Below are 16,196 nucleotides of genomic sequence, written 5' to 3' on the forward strand. Positions count from 1 at the left end.
CGGTCAAGGCAATCAGTGAAATCCACCCAGTCTTCCCCTTCCATGAATCTCTCCAAAATTCCAACAGACATAGTTGCATGAAAGTTCGTATTTTTAACTCGTCGCCAATTGTTCAATGGTTAAGTATCGAATAACTCCACGAGGCTAATTTCAGGCATGACCTTACTCCAATTTATTTATTCTCAAAGTGAGGATTCAACATGGCTGCCAACATTATATACATGGCTTGCACGTGTCTGCCAGTGACCATTAGGACTCCAACAGTCGCGCCCTCCGGTGGCAGGTAAAACCCAGTTAACATACTTAACACACAACATCTCCCAATTAAATCTACAAAAGAACAGCCTTTGCAGGTGCTTTTTGCTGATGAAGCAACTCATCCGACATTTTATTCGACAACCAATAGTGCCTTGCAATCAGGATGGAGGGAAACAGATTGCCTCAATGATCATTATCTGCCTTTCATTTCCATAAATGCAAAACTGTAAAATGTAATAATTCATTATCAAAGTGCACCTGTCATCTCTATCTTTAATAAACTCCTAACAGTGTCCAAACAGACAATCTAAATTGTGTTGGAGATTGGTAGGAGTAATCATCATAGAATGTTTTTATGAATTATATTGCTATGCATAGACTCGAGACTGTATTTTCACAGGTTACAATGTCATGGTACAAGAGACATTTTGGCCTTAGCTAGCCATACCAGAATGAGAATATATTGGTGGCACCCAACAGAAAACGTTTGAGAACAATTGTTAAGAAAGAAGAAGTTTAAGAAGGCATCTAGGTATATAAAATACAGAGGGCATCTTCCACAGTAAAACTTGTGGGTCCAAGACTCAGGTTGTATTCTATTCTTGTGTTATACTCCATTTGCTTTGTCTGAGCCTGTCTCTCTAGCTAACTCTATTGTCCCACTACCTTGCTCTATCTTTCTCACTCCCCCAGCAAATACAATGCTCCTGCTGCCTCTCTTTCTCTCCTATTATCCCCACTCATACCATATGATCAATCTGACCTTTTAGCATCAGCAATTTTCTGTGCTGACTGAGGCCTGGGCAGCTAACTTCCAGTCAGACATGCCACAGAATGGTGAGGCCTTAGTGGGGAATAGTAGCCAGCAGTGGCATCGGCGCAACTTGAAGAGGTCACAAGAGGGTCTTTCAAATGGGGGGAGCCATCGTGGAAAGTAGTGGAAAGTAGCATAGGAGAGATGGAAGGAAAGGTCAGTTAGAGCTGGGAGATAGCCAACAACCATTACTGTATAAATTGAATTACTGCAACACTGTCCACTCTGGCTTTACTGGCAATGGTTGAAAGCCCTGTCAATCAGATTCAAAAATCCTCATTGTCATATAATTTCGCTGACACTTGGAATGTTTACATGATTAATTTTTGTTACTATTGCCAGAAAGCAACATGAAGTTTTAGAATAATCACATTGATTACCATAGGCCAAAAAGTCGACATAATAGCAACATTCAGCATTTCTTTTTAAAATTAACTGGTAGACCTCCCATGGTGTTGATCACAGGTAGTCCAGTACAGTAGTTTAGTTCCACTCCAGCTGCAGGAAAAATGCAGTGAGCGGCACCAGTCCTTATACATGGTCTTCTTCGACCTTACAAAGGCCTGTGACACTGTCAACCACGAGGGTCTATGGAGTGTCGTCCTCCATTTTGGATGCCCCCAAAAGTTCATCAACATCCTCCGCCTGCTCCACGATGACATGCAGGCCGTGATCCTTACCAACGGATCCATTACAGACCCAATCCACATCCGGACTGGGGTCAAACAGGGCTGGTCATCGCCCCAACCCTCTTCTCAATCTTCCTCGCTGCCATGCTCCACCTCACAGTCAACAAGCTGGAGTGGAACTAAACTACCGAACAAGTGGGAAGCTGTTCAACCTTCGCCGTCTCCAGGCCAGGTCCAAGACCACCCCAACCTCTGTTGTCAAGCTACAGTACGCGGACGACGCCTGCGTCTGCGCACATTCAGAGGCTAAACTCCAGGACACAGTCAACGTATTTACTGAGATGTACAAAAGCATGGGCTTTACGCTAAACATCCGTAAGACAAAGGTCCTCCACCAGCTTGTCCTCGCCACACAGCACTGTACCCCAGTCATCAAGATCCACGGCGCGGCCCTGGACAACATGGACTAATTCCCATACCTCGGGAGCCTTTTATCAACAAAAGCAGACATTGATGAGGAGATTCAACACTGCCTCCAGTGTGCCAGTGCAGCCTGAGGCCGCCTGAGGAAAAGAGTGTTCGAAGACCAGGCCCTCAAATCTACCACCAAGCTCATGGTCTATAGGGCTGTAGTAATACACGCCCTCCTGTATAGTTCAGAGACATGGACCATGTACAGTAGACACCTCAAGTCGCTGGAGAAATACCACCGATGCCTCTGCAAGATCCTACAAATCTCCTGGTAGGACAGACACACCAACATTAGTGTCCTCGTCCAGGCCAACATCCCCAGCACTGACCACACTTGATCAGCTCCGCTGCGCAGGCCACATTGTCCGCATGCCAGACACGAGATTCCCAAAGCAAGCGCTGTACTCGGAACTCCTTCATGGCAAACAAGCCAAAGGTGGAAGAGGAAACATTACAAGGACACCCTCAAAGCCTCCCTGATAAAGTGCAACATCTCCACCGACACCTGGGAGTCCCTAGCCAAAGACCGCTCAAAGTGGAGGAAGTGCATCCGGGAGGGCGCTAAGCGCCTCGAGTCTCATCGCCGAGTGCATGCAGAAAACAAGTGCAGGCAGCGGAAAGAACGTGCGGAAAACCTGTCCCACCCTCCCTTACCCTCAACGACTGTCTGTCCCACCTGTGGCAGGGATTGTGGCTCTCGTATTGGACTGTTCAGCCATCTAAGATCACATTCTAAGAGTGGAAGCATTACTTCCTCGATTCCGAGGGACTGCCATTGATTTCTGGAATATGATTTCTAATGCTTATCGTGGTTCTGTGGCAACCTAATGGCAACAGTGGCTTGCCAACTGCTGTAACAGCAAATTTAGTGAAGTAATATATCACATGACTGAAACACTACACATAATTACTGATATTGGAAGATACATCCTCATAAATAAATTACTAACTACTTTACAAAAAACCTTGTTTTTCTCTCCGCAGAATCTATTTTTCTCAAGTTTTTACCTTATTAAAAAATGTTTAACCTTTGTACATTATATATAGTGGTGATATTGTAAAAGTATTTATAAAGAACACATTTACAATTTCACTATGTATAGAGTACAGAGGAAACCTTTTCTCTAGGTGATAAGTGTTTGGAATATGCCAGACAAGTTAGTAGGGTGAAGTAAAATAATAACTTTTATTTATATTGTGCCTTTAACGTAGTAAAATGTCCCAAGGCGCTTCCCAACAGTGTTACAGACAAACAGATAAATTTGACACCGAGCCACAGAAGAAATTAAGGCAGATGATCAAAAGCTTGTTTAAAGAGGTAGGTTTTAACGAGCGTCTTAAAGGAGGGTAGAGGTTCAGGGAGGGAGTTCCAGAGCTTAGGGCCCAGGGAGCTGAAGGCACATATACTGAGGGTTGAGCAGTTATAATGAGGGATGTTCAAGAGGGCTGAATTTGAGGAGCGCAAACGTCTTGTGGGATTGTGAGGCTGAAAAAGATTACAGAGATAGGGAGGGGCAAGTCATGGAGTGATTTGTAAATAAGGATGAGAATTTGGACACTGAGGCGTTGTTTAACTGGGAGCCAATGTAGGTCAGAAAGCACAGGGTTGATGGGTGATCTTGACGGTGCGGGTTAGTACACGGGCTGCTGAGTTTTGGATGACTTCAAGTTTACGTAGTGTGGAATGTGGAAGGCTGGCCAGCAGTGAGTTGGAGTCGTCTAGTCTAGAGGTAACAAAGGCATGAATGAGGGTTTTAGCAGCAGAAGAGCTGAGGCAGGGGCGGAGGTGGGCAATGTTACAAAGGCGGCTTTAGTTATGCCGCGGATATGTGGCTGCAAACTCATTTCAGGGTCAAATATGACACCTAGGTTGCGAACAGTCTTGTTCACCCTCAAATTGATTCCAGGGAAAGGGATAGAGTCAGTGGTTAGAGAATGCAGTTTATGGTGGGGACCAAAGATAATGGCTTCGGTCTTCCCAATATTTAATTGGAGAAAATTTCTGCTCATCCAGTACTGGATGTTGGACAAGCAATCTGACAATTTAGATACCAAGCAGTGGTCGAAAGAAGTGGTGGAGAGGTAGAGCTGGGTGTCGTCAGCGTACATGCGGAAACTGACTCCGTGTTTTTGGATGATATCACCAAGGGGTAGCATATAGATGAGAAATAAGAGATCAAGGACAGATCCTTGGGGTACACCAGAGGTAATGATGTGGAAGTGGGAAGAGAAACCATTGTTGGAGATTTTCTAGCTATGATTAAATAGATAAGAATGGAACCAGGCGAGTGCCGTCCCACTTAGCTGGGCATTGGTGGAGAGGCGTTGGAGGAGGATGGAGTGGTCAACTGTGTCAAAGGCTGCAGACAGATCCAGAAGGATGAGGAGGGATAAGTTACCTTTGCCACAGTCACAAAGGATGTAATTTGTGACTTTGATGAGAGCAGTTTCGGTACTGTGGCAGGGGCGAAAAGCCAGATTGAAGGGACTGAAACACTGAATTCATGGAAAGATGATCACGGATTTGGGAGGCAACCTGACATTCAAATACTTTGGACAGGAAAGGGTGGTTGGAGATGGGGCGATAGCTAGCAAGCAAAGTGAGATCAAGGGTTGTTTTTTTGAGGAAAGGGGTGATGATAGCAGATTTGAAGGAGAGGGGAACAGTACTCGAGGACAGAGAAACATTAACAATGTTGGCTAACATGGGAGCCAGAAAAGGAAGTTGGGTGGTCAGCGGTTTAGTGGGAATAGGGTCAAGAGAGCAGGAAGTGGGTCTCATGGATAAGATGAGTTTGGAGAGATTAAGAAAGGAGATCAAAGACAAACTAGAAAAATATATGAGAGCGTCAGATGAAGTTTGGGTGCTGATCGGATGGTTTCAATCTTTGATACAAAGAAGTCCATGAGCTCCTCACACTTGTTATTGGAGGAGAGTGTGGTGGAGACAGGGAAGAGAGGTTTAAGGAGACGGTTAGCAGTAAAGAATAGTAGCCTGGGTTACTTTAACAATCCAAAATGATCCTGGAATAGTGAGCAGTTTTTGTAGATAAGGGTAAGAACCGATAGTGTTTTATGTGTTCAAGCCAGATCTAGCAGTGAATGGCTAAACCAGTTGCCCAGCACATCCGTTCAAGTCTATGCCCTTTTGACTTGAGGGAGCGAAGATGAGGGCTGTACCAAGGGGAATGGTAAGAGTGGGAGAGGGTAATCATTTTAATAGGGACTAGGGCATCAAAGGTGGTACATTAAGTAAGTATATTCGGATGTTGAAAACGCAGTTGAATGCCAGACTAGGAGAGTTAAGTACTGGAGAGACAAGCTTCCTTCGGCTGAAAGGGACTTTTTTGTCTTTTTTATGCATTTAAGTGAAAAATGTTTCCATGGTTATCTCGTATATAATAACAAAAAAGGTGTTTGGGGTGTTTCTCTAATGGGGTACTGCACTTAAGAGTCCTCATGCAGTAACTTTACTTCCTCAATTGGAGTTCACAAGATAAATATAGATAAGGGAGGACATTTAGATCAACTTAGTTCAACCATCTATAATAAAAACCTACATTTCTCCTCCCCATTGCATCATCTGGTTGACTCTTGAATGAATCGAATGTTTTAATCCCCAACTGAAAGACCATTCTAAGTGTTTTGTCCAGGCCTGTCATAACCTTTATTTTCACCAGTTTTAACCTATTGTGCCTGGTTTTAGTATCCTGGTGTACCTACAAATAGTACTCTGGATTAACCTCAAGCATGTCATTTTTTTACATTTTCTAGAAACCCCCGCCCCCCCGCCAGTTGTCCCCTTTGAAGACTAAAGTGTCCCTGTTTCTCCAGTCGCTTCTCGTAACTCAATCCTTTGATGGTAGAGATCAGCCTCGTGGCTCTGTTCTGCACCACCTCCATAGCTTGTGTCTTGACAACCAAAACTGAAAACTGTACTCAAGGTGCAGGAGATGTTGCAGATTTGGTTCAGGATATGATGTGAGCTCAGACATGCAGTTTCTATTACTAATGAACCACCAACAGATTCTTAATGCCTAACTATCTGGGGCTGAATTGTTTTTTAAGTACATACTGTGAATCAAAACTCTAATGTTATTATTTGCTGGAATTCAAAATGCCTTTGTACTTAATATTGCTTCAAATTTTTCAATGGATATAATTTTAAAATCTTTTTGGTATTGTCTTTTGAATGAGACGTTAAACCGAGGCCCAGACTGTTCTCTAAGAGATCTCATGGCACTATTTCAAAGAAGAGCAGGGGAGTTATCCCCGGTGCCCTAGCCAATATTTATCCCTCAATCAACGTAACAAAAACAGATTATCCGGTAATTATCACATTGCTGTTTGTGGGAGTTTGATGTGCACAAGTTTGCTGCCACGTTTCCCACATTACAACAGTGACTACACTCCAAAAGTACTTCATTGGCTGCAAAGTGTCTTGAGATGTCCGATGGTCGTGAAAGGTGCTATATAAATCCAAGTCTTTCTTTCTTCTAAACAACATTTCTGGTCCTGAAAAACGAATTTTATATTTGTGGAATGCCAACTTTCTCCACTATGATAAAAATTACTAGATTTAAAAATATACATATATTTTTAAAGTTTGTTCATGTTATTTCAGCTTCTACCTTAACCACATGTGTGTGTCCCAATCTTTATTTCATTCTCTTTAACATGTTTTTAAAGTGCAGATTATCAGTGTTTTTTATTTCCTGGTTTGCAGTCTGTGGGAATTCTTCAATGTGATTGGCTGCTTAGACAGCTTAATGAATCACTGCTGCTTTTGGCTTGAGTTCCCCTTTTGACAGCACTGCAATCAATTTCACATCGAGGAAGCTAAAGTTCTAGCCACAGAAATCAGGATATCTCTGTGAGCAGCTTTCTTTGAGGTCAGCGGCGATCGCTAGCACAATGGTTTGTATGTGAAATCTCTTGCTTTTATTGCAAACAATTAATTTTTCTATCTCTCCCTGACAAATTTGATTCTAGAAACGTTTGACATGTAGGTGATTAAATTAGGACCTCTGCAAATTCATTTTCCTAGAAAGATGTACTTACAGGGAGAATTTCCATGCCCCCCTAATCATTGGGCAGGTGGTGGGTGGAGCGAGCCCACTGCCTGCCTGATGAAGGTTGCTGGGAACTCGATCTGTTTTCATGGTTGGGCCGCACTAGAATCGGCGAGCTGCCCTTTCTAACAAGCGCTGATACTATAATGAGGCTGCGTGCTTCATATTTAACTTATCCCTGGGCAGTCGAGTTTTCCAGGCCTCGGGGAAACTTGGAGGTTAAAGGGAAGTGCAGACTGCTGGATCCAGGAGTAGGTGCCTCAATCTGGCTGGCTGCGGCCGGGAAATGGAGATTAAAAAAATGCTAATCAGGTCCTGCTGTTAAATTCGCCAAGACCTGCAGGAAACCCATTCTTCCGGGATTCCCAACCTCAAAGCAACCTCCCTCACCCCCTTCCCACCTCTGAGTTAATATCCAGCCCAATTATTTTAGATTGATCACAATAATGCTTAGCCACAGACTTACCGATTCCCTTGGCAGAACAGCGTGGAATTCTGCATTAAAGGCTTTCAAAGGTTATTTATCTATTGCAGGCATTGGAAGGTGGTATGCGAGATGTGTGAAGAACTCTGAAATCGTGGAAGTGGCAGGTCCATCCCTAATTTACCCAAATGTTCAAGATGCAACTTATTTGTAAAGCAAAGGTCAGGAGTTCCATCTTTTGAAACTTCTGTTTGATAAAGAACTATTGAACAATTGTACTGTGGGAACCTGATTTAAATATGTTAATGAGGTGTCCCGCCTCTCGTCAGCAGGATACTTACACAACATGAAACCCGCTGCTATAAAACAGCAACGGCCTTGTAAATGGTGGGTTGGGGACGCGTTTCTCTTTTTCTAATTTTTAAGCACCCCCCCCCACCCCCCGACCTTCACCTGCCCATTGTAGGAGTTCTAATATCAAGGGCCTATCAATGTTTGTAGAAATCCGTTTCAAAATTAGTAAAATGTGCACGAACCTTTAAGAGATTTTTTTTTCTTGTCTGGACCAGCAGGAATAGCGGGAGTTGAAAGGAATAATTCAGGCTCTATTGTCTCCTCTGCTTCAACATCTCTTTTCCTTTGCTCTTCATTTTCTTCCACTTTTCTTTGAAAGTATTCACTGTCAGAATTGGCACTATGTTTATTTCGCATATTGGTACCAATATATTGCAGTATACCAAAAATTACATTTAAGCCAGTACACTTAAATTTATGCCAATACACTGCTTGATTGATACTTTTAGACTGGTGTTATATTGAGATCTATTGAACAATTGTACTGTGGGAGCCTGATTTAAATATGTTAATGAAGTGTCTATACAAAGTCAAATTGCTGTTAGATGGCCTTCCTGTGGCGATCTCTCATCTCACACTTTAGTGCATTCTGTAGTCTTCAGTTATACTGTCACTTTTATACTGATATGCATCCAAAGCTGCTTCATATTGACACAAATGCAGTAATACAGCTATACCCTTAATTCATCGTCACCTCAAGTTGCTCGACTAAAACCATCACCAGTACTTCAATCTGGTGTCATATGGCACATAATGCTCTTTTTACACACAATCCAATTTTCTAAGGACAACATTTAATTGCATTGCTGGGTGTTTTTCACAGTTCAAATGGACATACAGGATAACAAAAATTTCATATGCCCCCATTATATTTTACTGAAATGAAAAAAAATGGCCACTGTATGCTGAATGAAAATTTTACATGCTCATCTTTGTATTTCCACCGAAACAAAAGCTGGAATTCTGACCATTCAAAGTCAGTCGTTAGTAAGCTATGCTGTTCATAAGAATGCTTTACTGTGGGTAGGGTCATCAATTTCTGAGTGACGAGAGAGTCCCTCACTCTGGCAGTTTAAAGTCTACTTCAGTAGCTCCGCAAGGGGAAAAAATGGAAATAAGCCAGAGATTTGGCCAGAAGTTGTCCAGGCAGGAAACAATTTTAAGTGTAGCAGGTGTGACAGGATCGCCTGATCATAGTAAGCCACTACATCTCACCTATTTGATCATAAGTTAAGTGGAGAGCAATGGGGGCAGAAATGTCAGGAATGACACCCTCCTATGATTTCCATACATTTTCAATATCAATTCTGCTAGAAGGATTGAAGAACCAGCCCACACCCTCACCTGGGCTAAAGATTGTGTTAGGGGCATATTGGGGTGGAAACCCACAAGAACAGACTCCACCCTAAAATATGCTTCAGTAAAATATCCACGCCACCATCATGCCCTGGTCTCACTGAAAATCATAAGGAAATTTACCTCCTCCCTTCCAAACACTCCAGGATGCTCAGGGTAACGTGAGTCATATCATTTTCAGAATGATCACATTTGGTTAACTAATTCAGCTAATCATACTCATTTAACCAATTAATTAATTTATTACCAGCTCAAATCAGCCTATAGTTCTGGCATCAAATAAACAAATTTAAACAGCTCCAAATATTGAACAGCTAAAATGAAGTAAATTAAACTCAATATGCAATAAATAAGTTAAAATAAAGGAAAAGGCTTAACCAATGAGGAAGAACAAAATTGACAGATGGATACAGTAGTTTTAACGTACATAACAGTCATAAATATAAAGGCCAGATACAAGAAATTTTATTAGAGAGGTTTAGAGGTACTACAGATCCAAAGAATGGTACCTCAGCAGTTTGTCCACTTCTGTTTGGTTAGCTGGCAAAAGCCCTTTCACCAAGGAGTTCAGTGGTCCGTTAATCCATTCCAAGGCAATTTGGACAGATTCATTTTTTTCTTCATTATATTTATCCCCAATCTCTTGGGTAGAATAGTTAGGGTCACTACAACAATTAGACATTGTAGTAAAACATGTACTCTGAAAAGAAGCAGATTGTATTAGTGCATAGTTAATGCAGGTAAATAAAATGTTTTAAAGTTGAGGGTTTAGTCTACAAATAATGCCCTCGATTTTACAGTCAACGACGAAGGGACGGCGTCGCCGCTGACCTTGAAAAAAAGGTTCCCACAAAGATTTAACAGGCTTTAGAGCGTCGATTTCCTCTATACCGACATGAATTTCAATCTGGCGCCACTTATAGGGGATCTGTGGCATTCAGCAACAATAAAGTTATCAAGCAGGGTAATCAGCCAATCAGATTGAAGAATTTTCAGACAGCAAATCAAGAAGTAAAAATCACTGATTATAATTTACTTGTTAATCATTTTACAGAAAGCAAAATAAAGATTGGGATGTACACATGGGATTAAGGTAGAAGCTGAAATATTATAAACAAACTTAAAAAAAAATAAAAAAAACATTATTTAAAAATCATGGCATTTTTAAATGTTCTGAGCAAATATTTACAAAATTAGTTTTTCAAGGGCAGAGACATTGTTCACTGGTAATTAGGACTTAGTACGCTGTTAAGAACTCAGTTACACCTCATTCAACAAGGCTTAAAATTTTCCATAATGTTTACAGCGAGAATAGTGTGCAAAAAGTTGATGTTCATATCAAATCACTGATTCTGTATTGATTTAATCTGCAAAGACTGGAATAGCACACCCTGTGGAGGAGCAGCGCATCACAGGCAGCAACTTCCCGATTTCCACGTTTAACTGTGCAAATCGCAGAGGTTGCTGTCAGTTTTACACAGTAATGATGGCGAGCGCGGACGGTTTTACCGCAAATTCTGGACCAATGTCTTTAGTAGATAAACTATTGCTTGATTAAAATTTTTAAAAACAAAGCTTGTTATATTTATTGCAGTATATTTTTGTACATATGCCAGTCTTCATTTCCAATTCCAAACTGTAAATAAAACAAAAATAAAGGCTTCTATTCAGAGTTAATTTACCGTATAGTTTTTGATTTGGAATAAGGTGAAGTAGGGTCTTAATTCACCTTTTACAATTAATTGGAGAAGACAACGTGAATGCATACAAATTTATTAAGTTTTATTCAAGAACTCTTCATGGAACTGCCAGGACGCTTCTTTAAGGCTTTTGCTTGAACTATTATTTTTGGTTAACAAAATTTAATTGAACAAAAAAGTTCAGTTCTTCACTAAATGTGTGGTAAAATCTGCTGATGCAAACTTGTTGAGCCCAAATGCAAAACTAGCAATAGTACAGCTAACCTAGGAAGGAGAGATTACTCATTCTTTGAATGACGCTCAATCTCCATATACAAACAGGTTATTGTGAGATTTATAAATGGGATTATCTAGCTAGAAGTATCATCGCTCTAAAAAATAATTGGCTCCCTATGTGGTCATGCATGTTCTTCCATTAGATGTATAGAATCTTGTTGTTCACCTGCAGGAAACAGCACTGTGAGCTCACGTAACAGCAACTGGAAAAAGAATACAGTATAAACAGCAGAATAGTTTCAAGCCATGCCAGGTCAGAAAGAAAAACTGGATAAAGGTGAAAATTAAAACATTTGTATTTAGAAGTTGTAGTTCTTTTGAATGAGGAAAGCCATTGCTACAGTATGTAATTTAGCATTCAACCTGATTTTGTCAACCTATACATACAAATGGCAGTTAACCAAATTAGTACAGAAAATAGGCAGTGGGATTTTGAGAGCTTACATCTTCAGGCCAACTTGGAACTTGGCATTGCCAAAATGCTTATTGTCCTGAACAATAAAAATATACAGTTATTAGGATTTCTGAGGTCTGATCATTTGAAACAAGGAGGTTTGTTTAAGAAAACGGTAGTAGACAGAAACAAATGAAGTTAAATGTTTACAATGGACACAGCAAAGAAAGGAGGTTATGCTTTTTCACAAAAACACAGTGACATCTTTGGAAATAAGTGAGGAGGTAGCTTTTAATAGCTACAGGGCTAAATCATCAGCAAAAGGTGGTTAGTACAGGATTGCCTAACTAGTAACAGTACTGGAAGGAGAGTCCTATAATAGCTTTTAAAAGTGAAATGGATAAATACTGGAAAAAGGAAAATGTATAAGTGTATGGATTATGGGGTAAGGGCAGGAGAAAGGGCTAAATGGAGAGCCACGGCAGGCAATATGAACTAGATGGCCTCCCTCTGTGTTGTAATATTCTATGATTCACTGGCTATTGGCCAAAAAGGCGGCCACTGCTCAATTCGAAAATTTTTCATGTGCCAAACCCCGAAGTTACAGTCTGTTTCAAAGGAGGAATGATGGTGAACGCTGCCAGTTCGCCATCATCCCGACTGCAAATTCCGGGCAATTATCTCCTTATGTAGCTCGGTGTCAAATTTTGTTTGATAATGCTCCTGTGAAGAACCTTAGGACATTTTACTATGTTAAAGGCACTGTATAAATGTGAGTTGTTTTGTAAAATTCTATGATTCAGTATTTTTAAGCTCCAGTGAACTATTCACAACATACAACTTGCCAAATTTGAACATTCATTCCCTATTAGTTCCAGTTCACTGCTACTGTATTTCTATTAAATTGTGATAAATTATGATGGTGAAATCTGAAAACAGTTAATATTACAGAGGGATTCAAATTATACATGCAATTTTGATTCAGGCTTTCACTCATCACCTTTACTTTGTTCGCAGCAAAAACACAATTTCTAGAAGCAGACCGGGTCTTCACTAACCGAAATCTGCATTCTAATGTATAGACTGAATGTGGTAGTGTGCTGCAGGACTAAAAATAATTGTTTAATTATGATATAATATAGCCAATCCTGTTCTCCTGTCTCCTCTGAAAGATAGTAAGCACCATACCCTCAGACTATTACATTCAACCTAATAGATTTATTTACAAGTGAGATAATTATACAGAACTGGAAAAACACAGAAAAATATTGATGGTTCTAATACTTAGAAAACAATAGCCCAAAATTTGCTGTCAAAATAACAGTGACACTAATGGCGCTCAGACAAGGGGCAGATGCGCAGTTAAACGTAGATATCCAACCGTTGCAGTCTGAGTTGCGCCGCTCTGTCATTAGCTTTGCGAAAACAGCATCTTGCTGTCTGCCTCACCATTGAAATGCATCGAATAACGTGAAGTTGCTGTATTTGCGCGATAAATACAAACTAAACTCACCACAGAAAGTTAAGTCTTGTCATTTCAAGTGCAAGTACCCTTTTAATGATGCAATAATTATTAATTACTGCCAATCAACCTCTGGCACTAAAAATTAATGATTACACATGGAATCTCATTTCTTCAGGTATTTATTGATGGAGATTATAAAAAGGCCAAATTTAAAAAAATTAACTTTTTCTTTCTGTCACTTTTCCCTCAATCTAATCTCTCTTTCCTTCTTTCTATTTCTCTTTCTGTACCTGATTTGACATTGAATTCACTCACTCTAATTTACACTTCCTCCTCAGTCTTTGCACTGTTTATTTCACAATCCTTCAATCTGATTGGCTAAGGAGATACACAGTTGTTTGTCGAGTTCACTCAGGTCCCAGATGCCCTCCCTCGCTGTGCCATTATCAGTTCGCAGTTTCAGCAACTTGCCATGCAAAAAATTTAAAACCTAAATGTGAAAGGGCAAGTCTAGTTAATAGCAGACTCCGTTAGATGCCCTGCTACAGCAAATTATGGCTCAACAATAATTCAGCAGGTCACAGGGGTTAAACAAGTTCTTCAGAACATATTTTATACCAGCAGATAATCTGTATGACTTTTGGAAGAAACAGTGTTTTTTAAATTACTCGATGTGATTCTTGAATGTAGATGAGACAATACTCCTGCCCACAGAATCCAGTTGTCAATTTAGGCCCTAGTGAATCTAAACTGAAGATTATTGGCACTTCCCGGCACCGAGCTTGCGGCCAACACTTCGCCGTAGGCAATTAGGCTTATCGAGCTGTGCCTGGTCTCCAGTTGTCTTAGACCCCCTTGCCACTGGGCCAAGACCTTGTTCAGCTAAGCCCGTGTGGTTGCCGATGTGCAGTGGCCACCCCACATTAAAAGAACTCACGCTCAGGCATCTTCCACTTCGTCAGTATGAAGTTCGGGACCTGGAACGTCAGGACCCTCATGGACAATCCCAACAGCAACAGGCCGGAACGCTGCACCGCCATAGTTGCCCGGGAACTCAGACGTTTTGACATTGACATCGCCGCCCTAAGCGAGAACCACCGGACAGGGGAAGGCCAGCTGAGGGAACATGGTGGAGGTTACACCATCTTCTGGAAAGGGAAACCAGAGGCAGAACGCCGCCTTCATGGAGTCGGCTTTGCCGTCAAGAATGAACTGGTCGACCGCCTCAAAGACTCCCCCTGTGGGGTTAACGAACGCCTCATGACTCTCCGTATCACCCTATCTCGGAACCAATTGTCCTCACGGGTGACAAATTTAATCCTCCTGGGTGATTTTAATGCCAGGGTTGGCAAAGACACAGCCCTCTGGGGAGGTGTGATTGGCAGAGAGGGGGCAGGGAAAGCCAACTCCAGCGGTACCCTACTCCTGACAAAATGTCTAGAACATGAACTCCTCATCACCAACACCCTGTTCCGCCAGAGGGACAAATACAAGGCATCATGGCAACACCCTCGCTCCAAACACTGGCACCTGCTTGACTATGTCATCGTCCGAGCCAGGGATCGCAAGGATGTGCGCATCACCCGCGCCATGGCAGGAGCTGACGACTGCTGGACGGACCACCGCCTAATCCAATCCATCATCAACATTAACATTGCCCTAAAGCAGAGGGGACAGCAGAAGCAGTTCCGCAAAAAAGTTAATGCCAGGGCACTTAGAGACCCAACTAAGAGAGCCCTATACAGCCAGCGCCTCACAGCCAATCTGGTGTGCCTTGTTGACCCTGAGATGCTGAATCCCCATAGCGCTTGGTCTGCCCTCCTGGCCTCTATAACCAGTGCCTGTGAAGAGACACTTGGTCACTTAACCAGAAAACATCAGGACTGGTTTGAAGAAAATGATCAGGAGATCGAAGAACTAATAGATCACAAGCGCAAAGCATTTCTGAGCCTCAAGCAACAGACCAACTCGGGAGCTGCAAAACAACATTACAGACGGCTCAAGGCTCGGGTCCAACAAAAAACTCAGGACCTAAAGAACAGGTGGTGGATGGAGAAAGCACAGGAGATACAACAACTGGTCGACAGCCACAATATGCGAGGATTCTTCGCTGCAGTCAAGGCCACCTATGGTCCAAACTCCCAAGGCCCCACCCCACTCCTGGCCAAGAACGAGGAAACACTCATCAAGGACACCGAGGCTGTCAGGGCCCGATGGAAGGAGCACTTTGAAGATCTCCTCAATCGAGACTGCCTTTGACTCGAGTGTTCTTGATTCCATCCCGCAGCATGCGACCCGCCATCAACTCAGTGAAACTCCAACGTTGCACGAGGTAGGCAAAGCTACCTTAAGAATACCAAGGCTACGGGTGCGGATGGAATCCCTGCTGAGGCGCTAAAATATGGCGGAGAGGCGCTGTTGGCGCGGATACATGACCTCATCTCTCTCATCTGGAGGGAGGAGAGCATGCCGGGAGATCTCAGAGATGCAGTGATTATGACCATTTTTAAAAAGGGGGACAAGTCCGACTGTGGCAACTATAGAGGAATCTCCCTGCTTTCAGCCACTGGGAAAGCTGTTGCTCGAGTTCTCCTCAATCGTCTTCTCCCTGTGGCCGAGGAGCTCCTCCCAGAATCACAATGCAGATTTCATCCCCTACAAGGCACAACAGACATGATCTTTGCAGCGCGCCAATTGCATTAAAAATGCAGGGAGCAGCGCCAGCCCTTATACATGGCCTTTTTCGATCTTACAAAGGCCTTTGACACTGTCAACCGTGAGGGTCTATGGAGCTTCCTCCTCTGTTTCGGATGCCCTCAAAAGTTTGTCAACATCCTTTGCCTGCTTCACGATAACATGCAGGTCGTGATCCTTACCAACGGATCCATTGCAGACCCAATCCACGTCCGGACCGGGGTCAAACAGGGCTGCGTTATCACTCCAACCCTCTTCTCAATCTTCCTCGCCGCCATGCTCCACCTCA

The 16,196-nt window shown here is 42.3% G+C and overlaps 1 protein-coding gene across 1 annotated transcript in view; it reads right to left on the bottom strand.

Annotated features, from left to right (window-relative positions):
• eno4 (enolase 4) overlaps nucleotides 1–16,196 on the bottom strand; it is a 130,749-nt gene that overhangs the window by 56,899 nt on the left and 57,654 nt on the right. Inside the window, exons 3-4 of the mRNA XM_070873974.1 lie at nucleotides 9,888–10,078; nucleotides 8,205–8,347 (exon numbers count right to left, since the gene is read on the bottom strand). Coding sequence (XP_070730075.1) covers nucleotides 8,205–8,347; nucleotides 9,888–10,078 — 334 coding nt within the window. The remainder of the gene's footprint in view (nucleotides 1–8,204; nucleotides 8,348–9,887; nucleotides 10,079–16,196) is intronic.

This window comes from Pristiophorus japonicus, chromosome 3, assembly GCF_044704955.1.
Source record: "Pristiophorus japonicus isolate sPriJap1 chromosome 3, sPriJap1.hap1, whole genome shotgun sequence".
NCBI classification, from domain to species: domain Eukaryota; kingdom Metazoa; phylum Chordata; class Chondrichthyes; family Pristiophoridae; genus Pristiophorus; species Pristiophorus japonicus.